This window comes from Mustela putorius, unplaced genomic scaffold, assembly GCF_011764305.1.
Source record: "Mustela putorius furo isolate JIRA1106 unplaced genomic scaffold, ASM1176430v1.1 tig00000738_pilon_pilon_pilon, whole genome shotgun sequence".
Taxonomy (NCBI): Eukaryota; Metazoa; Chordata; class Mammalia; order Carnivora; family Mustelidae; genus Mustela; species Mustela putorius.
The window spans coordinates 8,989,274-9,010,569 of NW_025421463.1; the positions used below are offsets into that span (position 1 = coordinate 8,989,274).

Here is a 21,296-nt window from a genome sequence, read left to right on the forward strand (position 1 = left end):
AACCCATTGGGGCCGGCCGCAAGGCTGGTCCTGCCCCCACACCCACTCCGCAGGGACAGCACGACGGCGGCGGCCACAGGCTCCCCGGCGCAGAGCCCACAGCGTGCGCGCATACCATGGCTTTATTACTTTCAGAATCTTCCAAAGCACCTGTCCTGGCCCTGCCCCAGAAGCAGACGCCCAGAGGCAGGGAGGCAGGAAGGCAACTGTGTAGGGGGCGCTGCACGCCCGCGGGGCAGAGCGCGGGACAGTCCATGTCGGGGCGGGGAGACAGGACAGCACCGCTGGGGAGGGGTGCTGCTGGGGGGTGTTGAGGGGCAGCACTTGGGGCTGGTAGGGGACACGCAGGAGGCCCGGGGACGTCCACGGGGCGGCGAGGGCTCACTTGAGGCGGTAGAGGACCTTGCGCTGCAGGCGATGCTGGATCTCGCCGCGCCGCAACATGAGCTGCAGGACTTTGTGGATGGCGTGCTCCGGGTATTTCTGTGGACAGGAGGCCAGATGTAGGAGCGAGTCTCCCCAGGGGACCCCCAAACACCCCACCGGCTCACCCGCTGGGCCCTCCTACCCTCCCTGCTCCCAGAGAACAGGGCTTAGAAGAGGCCTTCACATCCGTCTCCGTGGCTCCTAAGAGATCACACATCCTCAGCCCCCACAGTACGCCAGGCACTGCTGTGTACATGAACTCCCGTCTTTCCCGTGCGGCTGATACAGAGAGGACTCCCGTGTTACAGGGGAGGAGCTGAAGCCCAGAGAGGCGAAGTCACTCGCTCCAAGTCACACAGCAAGTAAGTGGCAGAGCTGGGACTTCATCGGAGTCCACCGGACTCCAGAACCCAAGCTCCTGATGCTCTGAACTTCTGTAAGCCTCAGTCTGCCGGCCTACAGAATGGGTGCGGTCCCACCTACTGCATGAAACTAAAGACTGCAGCAAGATGACGTCCGTGAAGAGGAGCGAAACCCAGAAACTGGTGGGCTGTCCCTGTGGTTTTTGAGACCGCAAGTTCTCCATAGCATCTAGAAAGCCCCAGTCCTCTCTCTGTGGCCAAGAGCACTGTCCTCCAGGAGCAGGACAGCTCCCCATCTGGGCTCTGCCCCCGCCCCATGCCCATAAAGGCCAGGCAGTGGGGGGGCCTGGGTGGCTCAGTGGGTTAAAGCCTCTGCCTTCGGCTCAGGTCATGATCCCAGGGTCCTGGGATCGAGCCCCGCATTGGGCTCTCTGCTCAGCAGGGAGCCTGCCTCCCCCCCTCTCTGCCTGCCTCTCTGCCTACTTGTGATCTCTGTCTGTCAAATAAATAAATAAAATCTTTAAAATAAATAAATAAATAGTCACTTCAACAATTAAAAAAAAAAAAAAAAGCCAGGCAAGCGGGGAAGGGCTTGATGGGAAGGGCTGGGGGAGCCTGGCTGTGGACACCAGCACCCTGTCCCCAACCCTAATGGGACAGAGAACTGCGCGCTCCCCAGACTGAAGCGGTCCCTAGAGGACAAATGACAGGGACAGGTCCAGGACAAGGACAGCCGCCCCATCCCCAACTCAGGCTTGTGTGTTGAGCCACAGGACATGGCTGTTGGTTAGGTGGGAAGCAGGCACCAGGAGCCAGCAGGAGACACCCCACCCCCCAACCCGAGCCCAGCCCCCAGGCCCCCTGGCAGGCCCACCTGCTTGGTGAAGTCCTGGATGATGCTGTGCTCGGACACCTGGGAGCCGATGGCAAAGCGGCGCTTAAGCTGCTTCTCGACTCGGCTCAGCATCTCCTGGTCCTCCTGGCTGGTGAAGCCCTCCACCCCTGTGGACAGAGGGAGGAACGGGTGCGAACGGGGTGCCAGGGATCTCGGTCGGCCCGTGGCGGGACGGACGCCTGGAGAGACAAGGCCCCTGAGCCAAGAAAGATGGCTCAGAAGAAAACGTCAACAAAAAGAAGAAACACCTTGAAGAAGGGAGCAGCATGTGGGGGACTGCGCAGGCCTGAGCAGACAGCTCGTAAGAGCCCTGAAGCCAGGGCGCGAGGCACACCTGTGCAGAGGGCAGAGGGAACAGCAGGCGCAAAGCACGGAGGTAGAAACCCGACTTCATTTGAAATCCACCCAGGGGCTGGCGACGTGGCCAGACTAGGGACCAGGGGTCAGCTCCGATCCCTAGGTCACAGTATGGGTTTGGGTTTGATTCTGGGGGAGCAGCCAGTGGAGGGCTCTGCGGAGAGATAGGATCTGACTTTGTGAGAACACTAGTAACATGTGGACCCACTCTGGCTGGTCAGGCAGCAGGGACAAAGTTCCAGAAGAAGCAGATCTCAGAGAGCTGAAGCCACTGGTGACACGGTCGGGGGGGAGGGGGGACTGGCCAGGAGGCCACATCTGCACGGTGCCCTAAGGAGCCCAGGCAAGCGGGAGGCTCCTGAATTCCAACTACTGCTACAAGGCGAGTCTCTCCTGCTAACCAAACCCTACAGATGCCTTGGGTTTTAGCTAAGAAGACGGCTGGGCATGGTCAGCGAAGCCACTGGGACGGACTTCAAGGCTCCAGTCTGCAAGGCAAACTCCTACACAGCCTACAAGGCCCAACTAAAATTCCACTGTCCCAAATCACACCTGACCTCTGTGCGTCAGCATCCCAGAGAACTCTCCGTTACCGAATGTCTCAAGAGACAGAAATCCCCTCCAGGGCAGAGACTGGCTTCACCAACACGAGGTTGGGGGTGAGCGGGTCCCTCCCACCACCCAAGGTACCGGCCACACTGGCCCTTGAACCTGCCAAGCCTGCGGTCTCCTTGGAGGCGTGGCACCGAGCCCTCCCTCGACCCAGAGCGCTCTCTACACCGCCGCCCCCCAACAGAACCAATGTCCTCATTTCACACCACTGCCTGTTGACCACCCCTCTGATGGGGAGGCATCCTGTCCTCAACACATGTGGCCTGCCAGAATCCCCAGCCCCACTTCTGCCTGAACCTGATCTGCCTTTGTTGTCTCTCCCCCCCATTCAGAATGAGAAGCCCACGACGAGGCAGACACTTGGAGATGGGTTTCCTCTTACACCCCAATACCTAGAATGGGGTCTGGAAAATACCACACCCCACAGGGTGAAGGGAGGAATCTATCCCAGGAGAGCCTGGCACACAGTCGGTGCTCCAGAAAAATCTGTTGGAAGGCTGAGCCTGAGGCAGACAGTGGGACTGACAGCAGTTTGACCCACACTGGCCTGCGGGTCGAGAGATCTGCACTCTAGCTAAACAAATGGCACCACGAACAGGCCTCTGAGTGTCCTTCTCATTTCGAAGTGCCCTGCTGGCTTCTGGAAGGCAGCCGGAAGTCAAAGGAGGGAAAGAGCTTTGGAAGCGCTCGGAGTGCTCGCGAGCACACAAGCAGGAGCGCTGGTGTTCTCCGGCAATGACAAAACCACAGTCCGTAATAACTGACGGGGTCAAGTCGGTTGTGTTCAAGGGTGTAGAAGAGAAACTGTGCTTCTCTTCTGGGAGGAAATGGCTTTGGGGAGAAAAGGGAGGCCGGGGGGTGGCTCTGACCGCCGAGAGGAAGCCCAGAGACGCTGGGCAACTGCACAGAAGCAACAAACGCTCCAGGCCTCCAGGATGCTGCCCGGCCCCCCCCGGGACCCTCAGCCTGTTCGCCCGCGCCTGCTCACCTGACAGAGTGCCGGACAAGGCAGCGTCCAGCGTGGACACCTGGAAGAGCCGCAGAGCCTCCTCCACGTCGGCCTCCGTGGCGAAGGGCTGCAGCTTCATCTTGCTGAGGGCCTCCGCGATGCGCACGATGGCCTCCAGCTGCCTGCACGGGAGCGACGGGGCGGCCTCAGTTCACTCCCTGCCCCGACCCGCGCCACATCAGGGAGGTGTCTGCCCAGGGTAGGAAGGCCACGGGGGAGACTGCCTGCGGTCCCCATGACCCATCTTCCCTTCCTCCTTGGTAATGGAACCAATTCTGACTCTAGCACATGGCACCCAGCTAAAAGACATTTCCCAGCCTCTCCTGCATTTAGATGTGTCTAGGTGACTAAGGTGTAGCCAAGAAGTTCCAAGGTCAAAGTTTTGTGGCGATTTCAGCAAATGACCTGAAAAGATAGGCCCTTCTTCTCCTTCCTTGCCTGTCACCTGGAATACAGAGGTGAGGGCTGCAGTTCCAGCAGCCATCTGGGACTAGGAAACAAGCCTGAGTTGCCAATGACCCTGAGAAGCCATCACATCAGTCCCGGACCACCTACCCTCAAACATCCTTTGCTTACTTGACTCTATTTGGGCTTTCCATCACATACAGCCCGATTCACTTCTAACTCATCAGCGCTAGAGGCAGGATGCAGCCTACCAGGTAGGTCCCAACCCCCAGTCACTATATTCTGTGTAAACTCACAAGAATAAGAAGTGAAGAAATATGACAACTGAGGTCCAGACAAGAGAAGCAATTGCCCTGCAGTCACACAATGGGCCAGAGTCTAGGTAGGACCCAGGGCTCATAACTTCCATGACTGGACACTTCCCCTCACCCTCAAGCTTCCCTGCAATGCGGGAAGCCAGACAAAATTCACAAAACAGGGCTTCAGGTTTTATCAGCCATAAAACAAGCCAAGAAATACATGTAGTCAGGGAGGCCACTGTTTATACTCCCCAAAGTCTTCCCGACCCACAGCCCATCTTATGGGCCTGCACTGGAGTTAGCATGGGGGCCCTGGCCCCAGGCTTGCTGGGCACATCCTGCTTTGTAACCCGGGGCCCGTCCGGCCCAGCTGGGTCCGGGCTGCACACGGCCGCTCACCGCACGGTGATGGGGATGTTGGAGCGGCGGTCGAGGTCCCTCTCATGCTGACGGGCTCCACTCCGCATCATGATGTACCGGTTCTTCAGCTTCTCTGCGGCCTCTGCCGACAGCCGGGGGCCACACTTCCTGCAGGATGTGGGGAGCTGCTGTCATAAGGCCAGGAAGCACTCAGGGGGCACCCACCATGTTCCCCAACCACATGACAGTCACTCCTTCAGGGGAATGCTTAGATCACCTAATCCCACCGTCATCCTGAGGATGGAAAGACCGAGGCCAGAAAGAGGGAGCGACTCTCCAAGGCCACCCAGCACCTGGCATCAAGGTGGGGCAAGACACACCTGGGGCCAAGCCCCTGACGACGGGGCCATAAGGACCTCAAAATCAAGACGAGCACCCAGGACTGCTGCGTGCTGCACCGCTCAGCACTCCCAAGGAGAGGGTGAGTTCAGGACCCACCTGACTACAGCGCCTCACTTCCCACTGGAGGGGCCCTCGAAGAGTCCCCCGCCCTCAGGTTTTACCTCCAACAAGAGCCAACTGAGGGCACCTACAGGTTCTCAGCACCATAGTTAACAGCCCAGCCTCTGGAGCCAGGTCCCTGGGTTCAAATCCTGGCTCTGCTACTGCTCACTTAGGACCCTGGACGAGTCACTTAACCTTTCTTTTCCCCACTTCTCTGCCTCAGGCCCACCTGAAGAACAGGTTAACTATAGCACCTCCAAGGCTTCGGGACAGGGCGAAAGCTCATTTACACAGGACACGCTCAGAGGAACGCCTAGCACAGCACGGGGACTACATGCACAATCACTGTTACAATCTGTGAGAGAAGCCAGACCAGAAGTCGCAGCCACCATTTCCTGAGCGGGGCAGGGCTCTGCCGAGCTCTCAAACCTCTGTGCAATCCCCACGAAAACCTAGGCCTGTGCCAGTCCAGGAATGCAAGGCTCAGAGGTCCCCTGACTTGCCCTAGGTCACACGGTGGGAGCGGACATTACCCAGAGCCCACGTCCACAACGTCCACACTGCACTGCCTCCCTGCACGGGACAGTCCCGGGGGCCTGCAAGACCTTCTAGCTCCTACATCCCTGTTTTAGCCATGGCGAAACTGAGGCCAAGAACCACAGAGTGACCTGTGCAAGGCCAGAAAGGAGCAGAGCTAAAATCCTAATAAGAGCCTCATCTCAGGTCCCCTGTGTGAGAAGCAGGCCTGGGCTTCAGGGTTCTCTCCCCCAGGAGAGCCGGGCCACCCCAATCCCGCAGGGCCAAAGTCCAGGACTCACGCTCGACAGTAGGCAATGAACTTCTTCAGCTTGGCCAGGTCAACCTCACCTTCCACGGCCTGGGTCTGGGTCAGTGCACTCACGTGCAGAGTGATGACGTGTTTGGCCAGCATCTGGTGGAGCCAAGGGGACACTGGGTCAGCCCCCAGGCCCTCCCGAGCCTGATCCCCACACAGAAGTTGCACAGGCAGGGAGGGAGGAGCAGGCAGGGCCAGAACTCCTGGAAAGGAGGCGGCCCCCCTTTCCTCGCGGGCGGTGAACTGATTCAACAAAATCCCGCGGCGGCCAAGGCCTTGTTTGCTCCCCGTGAAGACAGCAGCCGCCTGAGAACAAGCCTCCAGCAAGGGGGGCAGAGCAGAGGGGCAGAAAGGGAGCTCTGGTGACACCGGCCCCTGGATCTGGGTGGGCCTCGGACCTCCAGGCCTGCCCATTACACAAGCCGCTCCGTTCCTTCCAGAGACATCCCGACCAGAGCTGGGGTTCGAACCCTTGCAAAGGCTAACTCGCTTGTGTCACATACAACGGGTTGAGCCCAGGGAGAGAATAATTTCCCCGACTGCACAGCCCAGGCAGGAGGCAGGACCCCTAGACCAGCGTTCCGTGCAAGCCGCAGATACCGCGCCCCAGCCCCAGCTGCCCACTAACAGGCAAGACTCTGGCCAGGCAGGACTTTAAGCCAAGCCCCTTGTTTGCCTTCCCCCAGAGCCGTGGGCCTGGCTCCCGCGGCCCCAGCTGGTTCCGGACGTACCACATCCCTCTCCTCGTTGTGCTCGTCCTTGACAATGAAGATCATGTCGAAGCGGGACAAGATGGTGGGCATAAAGTCGATGTTGTCCTCCCCCTTCGTCTCGTCCCAGCGACCGAACACCGAGTTGGCGGCAGCCAGGACGGAGCAGCGTGAGTTGAGGGTGGTGGTGATCCCAGCCTGAGAGGGGGTGGGGGCACAGACAAGCGAGATGAGAAGCCGGGCACACATCTCTCCCGCACGTACATGCGCGCAGGCCGGCGGCGGCAGCCCGCAGACACTGGGGCAAACAGGCAAACGAGCCCCAGCCCGGGGTGCTCAGGGCAGCCGGAGGCCGGAGCCTGATCGCAGCCCCAGGCAGCACCCTCCGGCATGGAAGGGCCAGGCAGGACGGCAGCCTCGCACCTTGGCTATAGAGATGGTCTGCTGCTCCATGGCCTCGTGGATCGCCACTCTGTCGTCTTCCCGCATCTGTGTGGGGCAGAGACGTCTGTGAGGCCCAGGGGCAGGGGCAGGGGAGCAGGGCCGCAGGAAAACTACAGCAGCGACCAGCCCTAAGTCCCGACTCTATGTCTGGTCCACGGCAAGAACCAGGCGGCCTACTGCCCTGGTGACGATGAGCCATGTGGGCTTGGCTCTCCTCTCCCCTCTCCACGTGGGGAAACTGAGGCTCAGAGGCTCAACCACTTCCCTCTAGTGAGAGGCCCAGGACCGAATACCGGTCTCCAAGTCAGAGGTGTTTCCTGTGGTCCCAGCCCAGGAGGCCAGTCCTCCAGCCCCACAACCCCAAGGAGCACCCACCTTTCGGCCCCCACCTCGCCGTCAGACCCACCTTGTCAAACTCGTCAATACAAACGACCCCACCGTCGGCCAGGACCATGGCTCCGCCTTCCATGATGAAGTTCCGTGACGAGGGGTCCCTCATCACTGAGGCTGTCAGGCCAGCTGCGCTGCTGCCTTTCCCAGAGGTGTACACCTGGGGCAGGGGGGACATAGGACACGACTCAGCTCCAGCTCCTTGCCCTAACCCCAGTGAGTCAAGAGGCCAGACTGATATGGCTGCCCCAAGGCACACATCCAAGCTGGCTGTGGAGCCGGGAATAGAACCCGTGCGCCTCCCTTTGCGAGGGAAGGCGGCCCAGGGCACCAGCCTGGCCTGGAGGCTCTCCCCAGGGCAAAAGGGTAGGGGGCGTCCACGTCCATGGTCATCTGAGCCCCATCACGGCCCTGTGAAGCAGCACTCATGGGACCAGCTCACAGAGGAGCAGACTGTGGCCCCAGGCAGAGGCATGCCACACTCCTGGGGGGCCTGAGGGCTGGGCTGTGGACTCTTGCCTCCAAGAGGACACTTGCCCCTCCCTAGTCCCCTGTCGTCTTTGTACAGAGCCGCATGCCACAAACTTGCCACCGTGGCAAGTCCAGTGTGAGATGGGCTGTGAGTGCAAAACACACACGCTTCCCAGGTCAGTACTTAACGAAAGAGAAGGTAGAGTGCAGTGTGGTATTTTCTATATTAAGTTACAAGCTAAGACTGTAACACTTTAGATAAAATATTAAAATTAATTTCATCCGCTCCCTTTAGTTTTTCACCAGGGCTGCCGGGAAGCCGGAAACCACCCCGCGACCCCCAGAGCAGCGCCCGTGGGTCTCTAGCACGTGACTGCGGCACACCGGGCATTCTGATCCCCACCCAGACCATATTCCCCCACACACAGCCCCTCCTGCCAGGTCATCTTCACCCCACTCTGAGTCCCCAGACCCACAGATCACTGCACAGAGGACCCCACCTACCACACACTTGGGGTCAAATCCCTGCACGTGCACATACTCACTGTGGGACCCTGGGCAAGACGGAGCTTTCCTGTACCCCAGTTTCCTCCTTTATTAAAAAGGGTCCCAGCACCCACTGCACAGCGAGCACAGCATTAGGTCAGTAAGTCTACGCAGCGGGCTGCGAGCAGGGCCTGGCCCCTGATCGTTGCACGAGGACCAACATCACCATTTAGCAGGTGGATGAACGGAGTCTCAGGGAGAAGACAGAGGAACGCACTCAAGGTCCGCAAGCTAGCCACTGGCCAGGCCGAGACCCAAAGCCCACGCTGCCTCTGAGGCTGCAGTCTACCTGCTGCCCCAAACTGCCCCACGCCCACTGGTCCCCTTCCTCCTCTCAGTGCCATCCTGACCTGCAGCCAAGAGGAATGCGGAAGAGGCCCTGGTGAGCCGGTCCACCAAGGACTGGGGGACCAGGTAGCCGGGCCGCAGCCTGTCTTCCTAAAGGGCGGCCGAGCAGAGCGGCGTGTCCCAGGCACTCACCCCGATGGGAGAGCACTTCTCCACGAACTTCAGCAGCTGCGACTTGGCCGTCCCTGGGTCCCCAAGCATCAGCAGGTTAATGTCTCCTCGGCGGGTGAGTCCGTCGGGGAGCCTGGGGGAGGACAGGCAGGTGGGCCAGGCTGGGACTCAGGCTGGGCACGGGGCAGGCTGGCAATCAGCCCCACAACCTGCATCGCGAGCCTGTAAGCCTCGGGGAGGCGGGGGCTCTGGGCTGGGACCCTTGGTCACAGCCGTGCCTTCCAGCCTCAACCGTGGTTAACAAGGGAGAGAACTTGGCTCCAGGCCAGGGATGGTCAAGGGTAGGGCACTCAGGGCCCGGCCACACATGATAAGGGTCTGATCAAACCGCCCTGGTGGCTGGAAAGGAAAGGTGGGGGGCGCCCAGCACGTGCGACAGGCACTAGGCAGGCAGGATCCTGGCCCCACTGATGGGGCCTCTCGGGAAGTCCCTTTCACTCTCCATGCCTCCCCTGCCTCACCTCCAAAGCGTGCTTAATCAGAGCTTCCTCTGAGGGTGACTGTGAGAACTGGCTAGGTGTCAGACACATGAAAGCGCTGGCAAGAGGGCCCCATTAAGTGGTAACTGCTGGTAATGTTATCTTCCCTAGCTCTACTACTTCCTAGTTTCAAGAGCACACGTGCTGTCCTGCAAGGGCCAGGTTCTCATCTGCCCTGTTCCATGGAAACTTGGGTTTAGAGAGGTGGTATCGCTTGTCCAAGGCCACACAGGAAAAAGTGGCAGAGACTTCATCTCTGGCTCCAGTCTCCCAGCTCAGAGCTCTCCCCACTGCACCTGCTGGACCCCCTCCTTCCCCCGCCCAGCCTACCTCTACTTTGGTTAAGGGGATCCCTCTGGGTAGGAGAGCATGGATCAGCCATTAGGTGACAGCAAGCCTGGGAGCTGGGGAAGGGGCCTGGGAGTACCACGCAAGGCTGAGGATCCCGGGAAATTGAGAACATTCAAGTCCTGACCGTCAGCGGCTATCCCCCTATGGCCAAGTCACTCTCCCCTCCCCAGATCTGGCGGGACTGAGCCCCTACCTCTTTCGGGAACCCCCAAACAGCAGACAGGCGATGGCCTTCTTCATGTCTGTGCCCCCGAAGATGGATGGAGCGATGCTCTTGGAGATGACTTCATAGACATTGGGGAGGGCGGCCAGACGCCGGAACTCCTCCTCTTCCTGGGGGGTCACAGCCCCGGCAAAGCTGCGGCCTGGGTGGGGAGGGAAGGAGGGTGCATGAGTGCTGTGTGAGGCAGACCCTGGCCAGCTGGTCAGGGGCCCCCACAGGGCAGGGCCTCAGAGCCCAGATGGCATAAGCCTGGGGAGACAGAGCCCAGATCTCCCTGCCAGGAGTGGGCCTGTGCTCGTGGTCCAGTGAGAGAGGGAAAGGGGGCTGTGAGGAACTAGAGGGCCAGATCGTAGAGACGCTCGGGGACCACTGGCAAGAGAGGGGGGACGGGGAGGCCAGGAGGCCTGACCAAAACCTTGGAGAGAGACAGCAGGGGCTCGGCCCAGGACACAGCACAGCCTGAGCCCCAAAGCCCAAACTCACCGGAGCCATCTGTGTCCACCTGGATGCCCAAGACACGGACGTAGGCGCTCCGGATGCCCACGCCCACCCTGTCCCGGCCCTTGTTGGAGGTCAGGCCAAACTTCTTGATGGAGTAGATGCCCATGATGGTGACCCTGTTTCCAGGGACGACCTTGTCACACAGGTACCTGGGGAGACAGGGAGGAGAGAGAAACAAAGATGAGAGCCTGGTGGGGACCTTCTCACCCACCGTGGCCCTCACGATCCACCTTAGCACTGATACTCCAGATCTCTCCGTCCCTTGGGGCCCCGCTCCAAGTGCGCATGGCTCGGCTGCCTGCGGGATGGTGCTGAGTAGCCCGGTCGTGGAGTTGGCCTGACCCTTCCCTGCCCGCAAGAACTCTTTTGTTTTGCCGGCTAGGGCCCCGGGGAGGTTCGGTGCTAGCTCACCCCAGCCTTCAGAAGCCCCATCCCCATCTGCTGCCAGACTCGCCACGGGGGTCCTCTCGGCCAGCTCAGGGGAAGGGGTATCCAAGGGGTATCCAAGGGTGTCCTTGTCCTCCTTAGGCCCTCCGGCCTCTGCAAGGTCCTCCCCCCATTTCTGCATCTTCAGGGCTCCACGAGCTTGGGCACATCCTGCCTCTGGACATCTACATTCTCTTTGCAAAACTAAGACAATGAAACAAGGAGTCTCCAAGTCGCTCCAGTGAAAACCAGTGAGGCACAGAGGGGACACTGGGGCATGCACGTGTCTGCACGCTGCCACTTAGAAGCTGTGTGACCTCAAAGAAGTCACTGCACCTCTCTGAGATTGGAGAAGTAGCAGGGCAGTGATAACATGATCGGACCTGCTCAAGTGTCATGGGATCATGGGAGGAAACAGACCCAAATGTGATTTACGTGCCAGAGTCACACCCCACAAAGGAGCATCACTGTCACACTCACTGCCCCAAAAGGATTCTATGGCACCCCTGCCCATGCACTTTTTTTTTCCTCTTCTGTTTTTTAGAGAAAGAGAAGAGAGTACCTTAAGCAGGCTCCACGCCCAGTGTGGAGCCCGACAGGGGCTTGATCTCACAACCCTAAGATCATGACCTAAGCTGAAATCAGGAGTCTGCCTCCCAGGTGCCCCTTCCCATAAGGCTGGGTTAGACTACTTGCAGAATAACCTAACAAACACCAAACACTTAATTCCTATTAAGGACCTGTATGAAACATGTGCATTTTCCAATTACCATTTCCAGCAATCTATCTAGAGATTAAAGACGGTCATGAAGCCCATTTTACTGCTAACGAAAGCAAACCTTCCCCTGCGCACGTTAACTTGCTCCAGTCGGATCCCTACAAGTTTCCACCATCACTGACAAAGTTAACAAAACCTAGGGATTCACTCCTCAGAAAAACATGCAGCACAGAACATCGGCAAATGTTCTGCACATCCAGAACATCTGGATACACGGCATCCGGCAGCTCCCGCAGCGTGAGGGTCTGGATGCACATCCAGGTGCAGAACCGTGGTCACAAGTCCAAGCCTTCCTCCCAGGTGGCTGCAAGGGGACCAGACTCTAGCTGGGCACCTCTCCTCCTTCCCAACCACTCCGCAAAATCCAAGGAAGGATGTCATCAGAAGGCGTGGGTGGGGCAGGGGCGCCAGGGGGTTCTGGAACTGCAGAGCGGGGGGCTACGTGCCCTTGCAGATTCCAGGGCCACCGAGGGAGCAGAAACGTATGGGAAGCACTGGTGTGTTCCAGTGAACAAGTGTTCCACAACAAGCCGTCCTCTTCTCCCACCGTGCCTCAGCCAGGGCCACTGGCTCCCACAGACACCCAGCCCCACCCCTACCTCCAAACCTGCCCCGCCCTGCACCCCCTGCTTCACCTGTCGCAGTAGAGCTGCATGTGTCTGGGCATCTCGCCGTGAGGCACGGCATCGGGCAGCTCCTGCAGCTTGAGGGTCTGGAAATCCACACACTTGCACTTGTCAGGCATGATAAAATACGGGTCCAGTGGACACTTGGGGCGCCCGGCCTGCTCCCTGTACAGAGAGAAGAAAGGGTCACCAGAGCTCTCTGGAGAACCCAAAGCCCAGAGAGTCCATCCCAGGAGCTGGGGACAAGATCTGGCCAGGGGCAAGTTGAGGCTCTCTGTAATAAGCTGGACAAAACCCTTAAAAGGAGCGCAGCTCTGTGGGAGACCACGAACCAGATCAGGAAGGGGGAGGTCTGCTGCAGCCCGCGCTCCTCCCTTAACTTATGGGATGCAGACAAGTCACACTCTCAACCCCCACGAGGGTCTCAGTGTCCCCACAGGTAGAGAGACTGAATCACCAACGACCTTACAAAACCCCCACTCAAATCCCAGGATCTCCTGGTGAGGCTCTGGGCACCTAGAGACCATTCTCAGGGTCCAAGCCTCTTTTTACCTCCATGTTAGCAAGTCATGGTTCAATGACCATAGCTGAGTTCCCGCAAAGCACCCACTATGTGCCAGACACTGTTCTACGGGCCGGGGACACGGCAGGGAACCAAAGTCCCTGCTCTTACAGAGCTCATGTTCTTGTCAAGGGAGACTGAAAAAGCCAGCTGGTAAATGGCTGCATGACAGGACGAGAGCGGTGCCCCATGCTGTCGGGCAGGTGGGGAAGAGTGACCGGGTATGTGTGTACCGAATGTAAGATGGAGGACCTGGGATGAACTTCTGGAAAGTGACGTAAGAGAAAGCTGATGGAACTGAGAACAAGGACTGCAGAGGTCAGGAGGAGAATGCTCAGGGCAGAGGAAATAGCACATTCAAAGGCCCTGTGCCAGCACTGTGCTCAACGATCCCAGGAACAGAGGGAGGCTGGGCCTAAAGAGAGGGAGGAGGACCGTGGAGGGCCGTGCAGGCCCGGACACTGTCTGACTTTGGGTGACATGAAAATGATTAGGTCACCTGCAGGGCAAAGTGTCACCAGCTGTGATGTAGAGAACAGACTGGGGGACGAGGGTGGGCTTGGGAGATCACAGCTCCAGGTGAGACAGGAGAGCATGAAGCAAGGCAGCCATGCCAGGTGGTGAGAGAGAATGTGATTCTCTACGTGCAAGCTCAGGAGCAGAGCCAAAATGACTTCTCTGCTCTCTAGACGGAAATAGGAGGAAACACTCTAGAGACCAAGGACTTGGGCCTGAGCACCTGAAAAATCAGTGCTTCCATCTGGGGTACAGGAGAGGGGTGGCGGAAGGGCAGATCTGGGCGTGGGATGGAGGTCAGGTCTGTGTGGGGGGGCCTGCCACCTACATAGGGGCATCTGGCCAGCAGCCGGATCTGACCCTGGAGAGTTCAGGGGAGACACACATGTGAGTGTCCTCTGCACGTGGACTGTATTTAAAGTTCAAGACCACACAGGGAACGAGTAGAGAAAAAAAGCAGTACAACTAAGCCCTGCCACATTTAGGTCAGAAAGCTGAGGGGAACCAGCAGAGGCCAAGGAGCAGCCTTAGAGAAGGGGCGGGCCCTTCAGGTCAAGGTGAAGATCGCTTCCTGCAAGGGGCCGGAGAGCAAACGCTGGGCTGTAGAGGCGGAGGCCATCTGCTCTCTGCCTCTACAGCGCACACACAGTCAGTGGCAACTGTCCATGCGTGAGCGCGCCCTCTTCCTGGGCCAGCTGCCCCAGCAAGCCAGTGTGCCTTAGAAGACTCCAGCAGACTCATTCCCCTGCACTGCTTTTTCCTCCCCTTTGTTGGATTCCCCAACAAAGGGTGTCTGAGCAGCCTGGTGGGCACGCAGAGGACACCTGTGTGCGGGGCTGTGCCACTCCCGCGAGGCAGGCCCTGAGCTGCAGGCCAGCACTCCCCCTGCCCATCTCGCCCCCACCAGCCACCCCATCCCCCCTGACCAGGCGCGGGGCCCGGCAAGGCCCACTCACGTGTTGCACTTCCTAGGCAAGGCATAGCCCTCCAGGCCGGGGCGCAAGGCAATGTTGCTGAGCGTGTTGCGGCAGCTCCGGCACTGGATGGAGATGCGGGTGGCCTTGGCGCGGACCCCGGTCGCCGAGATGACAATACCAGGGATCTTCACCAGGTGCGACATCATGTCCGACTGCAACAGAGCCACCGACAGCGTGGTTTGTTCAAGGGAGACAGGGACAGTGGGGATTATGGTAAAAATCTCTTTTTCTGGGGCACCCAGTCAGCTCAGTAGAACATGTGACTCTCGATCTCAGGGTCTCGAGTTCAAGCCCCACAGTGGGCATGGAGCCTACTTAAATAAAGAAAAAAGAAACACATTTCCAGAAAATCTCCTCTTCTAATGCATGCTAAAGTATTTAGGGGTAAAGTGGCCCTTCTGTAATTTATGTAAAATTTAGCAAGGGTCCCAGGAAAGTTCAGTCAGGTAAGCATCTGACTTCAGCTCAGGTCATGATCTTGGAGTCCTGGGATCAAGCCCCATGTCAGGCTCCGGCAATCAATAGGGAGAGTCTGCTTCCCTCTCCCTCTGCCCCTTCCCCCTTTCCTGGGCGTGTGCTCGCTCGCTCTCTCAAAAATAAATAAAATCGTTTTAAAAAATTAAAACACAGTGCTTTACCAAAAAAAAAAAAAAGAGAGAGAGAGAGAGAAAGAGAGAAAGAAAGGGAGGGAAAGAGGAAGGGAAGGAAGAAAGAAAAGAGAAACAGCAAATAAGGCAAAAGGTTAACAACTAAACCCAGCTAAAGACACGTAAGAGTCATTACACTGTTCTATTTCCAAGTATAATTTTCCATAAGACAAAAAAATAAATAAGTTCCTTTCCTCACTTTCTTCCTGTTCCCAGTGGCTCCTCTAGGACAGGCAGGCTATGGGTTCATGCCGGCGCCCCCTCCAAAGCCTGGGACATGGTGGGCAGAGAAGGAAGGAGGCGGGGCCCCTCTGCGGTACGTGAGGGCAGGCAGGCCCGCCGCCATGACCCGGAGCTGGAGCCACCACAGAACATGCGTTTTGTTTTTTTAGAGCACAAGCTACAAAGCTGCAGGTGTCCTGGCACCAGAATCCCAAGCTGGAAAGGGCAGTGGTTGCCTCAGCCCCTCCAAGCCATCCTGACAAATGGTCCTTCTAGAAAGGACTCTTCCCCAGTCATGGGGAACCCATCAGCTGAAACAGGCCATTCACTGTGTCCTCCAACGAGTCTGAGGGTAGGAAGTGTGTCCCTGGGGGAGCTGAGGCTTGGCTCCCTAATCAAACAGCTGCACCCACAAAACCGACCCAATGCCACGTCCCCAGAGAGGCAAGCACGTGACACTGAGCTGGATTCCAAACATCGTCACAGAGCCCCTCCCCGGTGCTGGGAAGAGAAAAAGCTAACAAGCTCCAGAGCCCACCAGCCTGCTTCTGGAATAGACCTGCCATCGTGCGAGCCAAAGGTAGCTTGACAGGGGCTCCAAAGGAGCTGCAGGATGTGGGGACATAAGCAAAGACCAGAGTATGGTCCTCTGGGTGCAGTGCGTGACGAGGAAGCGCCATTAGCTAAATGGGTGACACCCGGGCCCCACTGCAGAGCGCGCCGAGCACCGGCACGCGCGTCACTTCCCTAGATTCTGACAACAGCCCTTTGACCACCACTAGCGTCCTGACCATCGGCACTTCCCACTCACCACTCTCGTGCTATTTTATCAGTTCTTTACATGAGGGCCAGAGGGACTGTTTGCAAATGGAATTGGCCCCTTCTGCTTAAACATCTGCTTTCCTACTGTGACTCCTACAGAACCCAAGTTCCTTCCCATGGCTGGAAAGGCCCTGACCCTCTGGCCTCTTCCCTCCTTCCCCCTTCCTTCCCCCACCCCTCACGCTCACTGGAGTCCAGCCACACTGGCTTCATCTTATTCCATGAAGCATGCCATTATCCCCACCTCAGTGCCTTTGCACCTGCTTTCTCCTTGAGCCTGGGATGCTCTTCCCTTGGGCTGTCATGCAGCTGATGATGCATCTCTCACACTCACTCCAACATCACTTCACCGGAGGCCTATTCCCACCACCACACACCTCCTCGGCCACTGTCATGTGTACCTCGTTCTCTTTTCTTCATGACTATACATGGCTCCTGAAGCCTTCTCAACCTCCCTTACCCGGTTCTCCCACCATAATCTCCACGAAAAGCAAGTCCCATTTGTTATAGTGAGGGTCTAGCCCTGCTCCTGGAGCGAAGCAGCCTTCAGTATTTGTCAATTAAAACAAATAAACACCCTGGGTACCCCTGGGTGGCTCAGCCGGTTGGACGAATAACTTGGTTCCAGCTCAGGCTCAGGTCATGATCAAGCCCCACTCGGAGCTCCGTGCCGAGTGAGGAGTCTAGTGTGCTGGTCTCCCTCCCTTGCTCCTCCCACACTCACGCTCCCTTGTACTCGCTCTTGAATGAATAAATAAAATCTTTAGGAAAATAAACACCTGTATGACCGACTGACTTTGCCAACCCCTCCTGCTTCCTATCACTCTTCAGCCACATTGGCTGGCCTTCAACATGGCCTTGAATGTACCATGCCCAACTCACCACTCAGGCTTTGCATGGGCTACACTCAGCCTCCCGGGAATGATCTTCGCGCCGTCTGCCCCCTCAGGTGGCTCTCCACCAAGAAAGCCTTCTCCGTCTTTCCCAGAGGGCTACCCACCTGATATCTTCCACTGCACTTCCGATCAACTACAACCATCATGGGTGATATTCACTGGTTTACTCAAGGTCCCCCCCAAACCCACACACCTCCTGGAGGGATATAAAGTTCACAAGAACAGGAGCTTGGTGTTTAGTTCAACATTGTTTTTCCATGGCCCAACTCAATGCCTTGCCCACGGAAGGAGCTCACTTGTTCAATGGGTTAATTATACCAAGGAAGAAACGGGCTCAGAGAGGTCGAGCGAGCTGCTCAGGGTCACACAGCTCGCACTCTGGTCTGCCTGTGTCCGAAGCTCCTAAACACCATGCAGCAGCCACTGTCACCCTCCGACCGGTCTCTAAGTGGACCCACCTTGAGACTACGAATGCTGGACGGGCTGGCATCCGACTTGAGCATGACCTGAATGTCCTGGAGCACCTCCTCGCCTGCGGGCCGGGGCCGGGTCACCTCATCAGCCACCTCCTTGGCAGCTTCCTCTAGCTAGAGAAGAGGAAGGTGACAACTCTTGGTCACCAGAGCGGGACCAGCCCTGGGGGACTCAGGGATGGGGTCGCACTCACCAGCTGCAAGTGCTCAGCCGGCTGCTTGTACAAGTAGTCGGCCAGGTCCTCGTCAAAGCTGGCCAGGTCCTCCATCTCCACTTCGACCCAGTACTCCCCCAGATTGTAATGGCGTTTGAGCTCATCCCTGGCATGGGCAGGTGACAGGATGGGGGTGGGGTGCAGAGCAGAGGAAATCAACACTGGCTGAGGTACACATGCAACCCACATCCGCCCACACCATCACCAACGGCCACCACCCCCCCCCCGCGCTCCTCTTTCCTCTTCCCAAACACCCATGGAGGTCCACGTAGCTCTATGCTGTAACCCTGCAGAGGCACCCTACTGCCCAGAAGGGTGTCCTCCAAAAACCCCTCGTTTTGGAGGGGTGTCTTCCCAAAAGCCCCACGGCAACAGTCCCACGAGATGCTGAGAGAGATCTCCACACTAAAGACAGGGCTGTGTGCACAGGTTGGTTTGGGAAACTCGGTTCTTTCCCTGCAGGACCCTTCGGAGCCTTCTACTTTCTCTCAGACACTAACAAAGCTCAAACTTGGGGGACCACAGATAGCAGTGACCGTGTCTGTCTTATCAACCCCCAGATGGGACTTTGTTTACAGAGCATCCCACGGGACTACTGTCCCCAAACACACTGAGGGACCCCGGACCTATGCTATGCAGAGCCCTCTCCGCAGCCTCATCTCAGATCTTATTCCTTCCGACCTTATGGCCCAGAACCACAAGAAGCAGCCACCCTGAACCAGAAAGCACCTTACTCTAAAAGCCCACCCATTCCTCTCCGCCCATACACTCAACTGCTCCGGTCGGCAATGCCACACCCGAAACTCTTTTCTCAGCCGGGGGTCATCTTGGCTCCTCTGGAAGCCTCCTTCACTCCCCTTTTACATTCCTCCTTTGAGGCAACTGTCACCTTATAATCTATCTCTTGACCTTCATGCCTTGCCCCCATTGACCTTTGAGCTTCTGAACAACAAGCAGCAGGGAGTCTTTTCATCTTCCTATCTCAATGCCTAGCACAATGCCTGGCACACACATGGTCAATGTCAGCGGGCACATGAATAAATGGGAGGCAGAACCGCTGGCATCCGTTTACTGATGACACAGGGAGTCCGTTACTTGGAAGTCGATCAGCTCATCACTGGCCACGCCCAAGCCACAGAGACCCACAAATTCACCTTCTATGCATTTTAAGGTGCCAGGGATAGAGGCTGGGCCTACCAGGATTTGGCGTGATGCCACGGGTTAGACAATGACCAAAAGCAGGTTTGGCGGGTAGCCGGCACCTGAACGGTGCCTGGTGGACGACAGGGGCTCATCAGCAGAAGCGGCAAGATTGGAACGAACGCCTAAGTGAAATAAATCCGGACGACTGGGGACCTGGGTGGCTCAGTGGGTTAAAGCCTCTGCTTTCCGCTCGGGTCATGGTCCCAGGGTCCTGGGATCGGCCCCCATCGGGCTCTCTGCTCAACAGGGAGCCTGCTTCCCTCTCTCTCTGCCTGCCTCTCTGCCTACTTGTGATCTCTGGCTGTCAAATAAATAAAATCTTTAAAAAAAAAAAAAAATTTCCGGACGACCGCCTTCACCTTTTGCACACACAGAGAACTTGAGTCTAGGGGGCACCACAAACGCAGACCACAGGAAAACAACAAGGAGGTCAACAGCCAGTCCCAGATAAAGAACCAAAGGCCCCCAACAAGTTCCAGGTGGTTGGAAGGGGCCCACTCAACAGATGCTCACTCAAACGTTAACTTCAGGTATAAACTGGACAAAACCCAAATGTCACAGGGGTGCGGCTGGGACCCGGATCCTCCCACCTGGGACAGGCCCCATCACCTCTCTGGGCCCGTGGCCCCATCCCTGCTCTAGGACAGCAGAAGGCTCTGGGTGCGGACGCGTGTTCGCCCTGGGTCGGTGCGCTCCACGCCGGCGGGTCTGCACGCCCACCCTCCGGCCGCCCCAGCCCGCACCTGTATTTGAAGGTGAAGCCGGTGCGGTCGGTGCCCACTCGGTACTGCCGCAGGAACTCCTTGAAGCGCCTCTGCAGCTGCGACTTGCGGGCCTGCCCCTCGTCGGCCGCGGTGTCCCCCCCGAAGCTGTCGCTGTAGAAGATGCCGGGGTCGTCGAAGCCCGACATGACTGCGCCTGGCGCGGGCACAAACAGCTGAAGCGGACCGGGGACGGCGGCGCGCGGCCCGGGCTCAGGTGCCCGGAGGCTCGGCTCCGAACGCGGGGCTCGGGGTCCCCGGCCCCACCACAACAGACCCTGCCCACCCTGCCGCGCCCTCAAGTGCGGACGCCAGCACACTCCCAGCCCACCACCCCCTCGCAGACCCGCCGGTCTCACCTCCCCCTTACCGCACTCCCGGGACCCGGTAGAGAAGCAGCTCCACTCTCTGCCGCCAAGTTTCGCGGGAAAAACCAGACGCCGCGTTCGGGCGCCGCAGCCGCTGCGCCCCGATTGGCTCGCCGGGGGTCCCGCAGCCAGTGATTGGATCGCTCTGCGCCCGCGAGCACCGCCTTCCAGGCCGGCCGCCGGAGCGGATTGGCTGCGGGGATCATGACGTCACGTCCCTGGCCTCCTTCCGGGCTCCATTTTGCAGGCCGGACAATTTGGCGCGAAACTTCCGACTCGGGAGGGAGCCGGGGCTCCGCGCGGGGCGGATGCAAAGATGGCGGAGGGGCGGCCTTCCCTCCTGGGCGGCGAGCGCTTGCGAGGGCTTGTCCTCGAGGCTTTTTACAAGTATTCCGAGAAAATGACCGCCTGCAGAGCCGGGCCCCGTTGCTCCCGGCGGAAGCCCGCTGCCCCCTGCGCCGAGCCCTCCGGGTCACACACCCTCCGACCGCTGGGGATGGGTCCGAAATAAGTCCCCACGGGGCTTATTTGTCCCCGCTGTCCCCGAAACAGGCCCATCCGTGGGACTCCAGGATGTTTCCTTAGACTCAAAAAGTGATACCTTTTTTCGTTGTTGAAGACTTCTCATTACTTGAGAGTGCTTAAAATTTGCGAAAATTCACGACCAGATACCCAACCCGGCTGGAAAAACGGAAGATTTGGCAAAACTTGGCGTTCTCCAGCAGCAAGGAGGGCTGCGTAATCTCTTCCCTTTTTCCTTCCCACCCTCCCGGAGGAACAACTGGGAATAACTTTTTATTCTCTTTGCCACAGTCACGGAAACATACTCATGCGGAGTATGTACTTGTGTATTTTTACAGTGTATTTTTTAAAAAATGAATCTGACACTTAATTTTCACAGTAATACCTTATGGAGGTTCCCCTGAGGACAGAACAGATTTAACTCGTTCTATTATTCTTTTTTATTTTTAATTTTTTTTAAATACTTTCTACACCCAACTTGGGATTCGAACTCAGGATCCAGAAATTAAGAGTTGCATGCGTCTGGGACGGAGCCATCCAGGCGCCGAACTCGTCCTATGTAACAGCTGCAGATTCTCCCTAGT

General features: G+C 57.9%; 1 protein-coding gene across 2 annotated transcripts; it reads right to left on the reverse strand.

The window, feature by feature from the left end:
• Positions 1-104: 104 nt before the first annotated feature.
• On the reverse strand, positions 105-20,299 carry MCM5 (minichromosome maintenance complex component 5). Of its 2 annotated transcripts, none has more exons than XM_045083955.1 (17): positions 20,193-20,299; positions 19,805-19,979; positions 17,838-17,964; positions 17,629-17,757; positions 14,563-14,735; positions 12,538-12,693; positions 10,681-10,847; positions 10,168-10,339; positions 9,106-9,217; positions 7,625-7,768; positions 7,198-7,263; positions 6,796-6,972; positions 6,048-6,160; positions 4,765-4,893; positions 3,641-3,783; positions 1,663-1,790; positions 105-483 (listed from the first exon to the last, which is right to left on the reverse strand). In XM_045083955.1, exons 2-17 carry the CDS (start codon positions 19,969-19,971, stop codon positions 382-384), a joined length of 2,205 nt encoding a protein of 734 aa, XP_044939890.1. In that variant the 5' UTR covers positions 19,972-19,979; positions 20,193-20,299; the 3' UTR covers positions 105-381. The 2 variants fall into 2 exon arrangements, with proteins under 2 accessions (XP_044939890.1, XP_044939889.1); XM_045083954.1 differs by having other exon boundaries at positions 20,182-20,294.
• Positions 20,300-21,296: the final 997 nt, after the last annotated feature.

Bases quoted from the DNA above. Each gene is read 5' to 3' on its own strand.
- MCM5 (XM_045083955.1), bottom strand. From the start codon at position 19,971: ATGTCGGGCTTCGACGACCCCGGCATCTTCTACAGCGACAGCTTCGGG. The intron at 9,218-10,167 runs GTAGGGGCTCAG...GTCCTCCCCCAG, and splicing joins TTTGGGGGTTCCCGAAAGAG to GCTCCCCGACGGACTCACCC. The intron at 3,784-4,764 runs GTGAGCGGCCGT...GCTCCCGTGCAG, and splicing joins AACATCCCCATCACCGTGCG to GCAGCTGGAGGCCATCGTGC.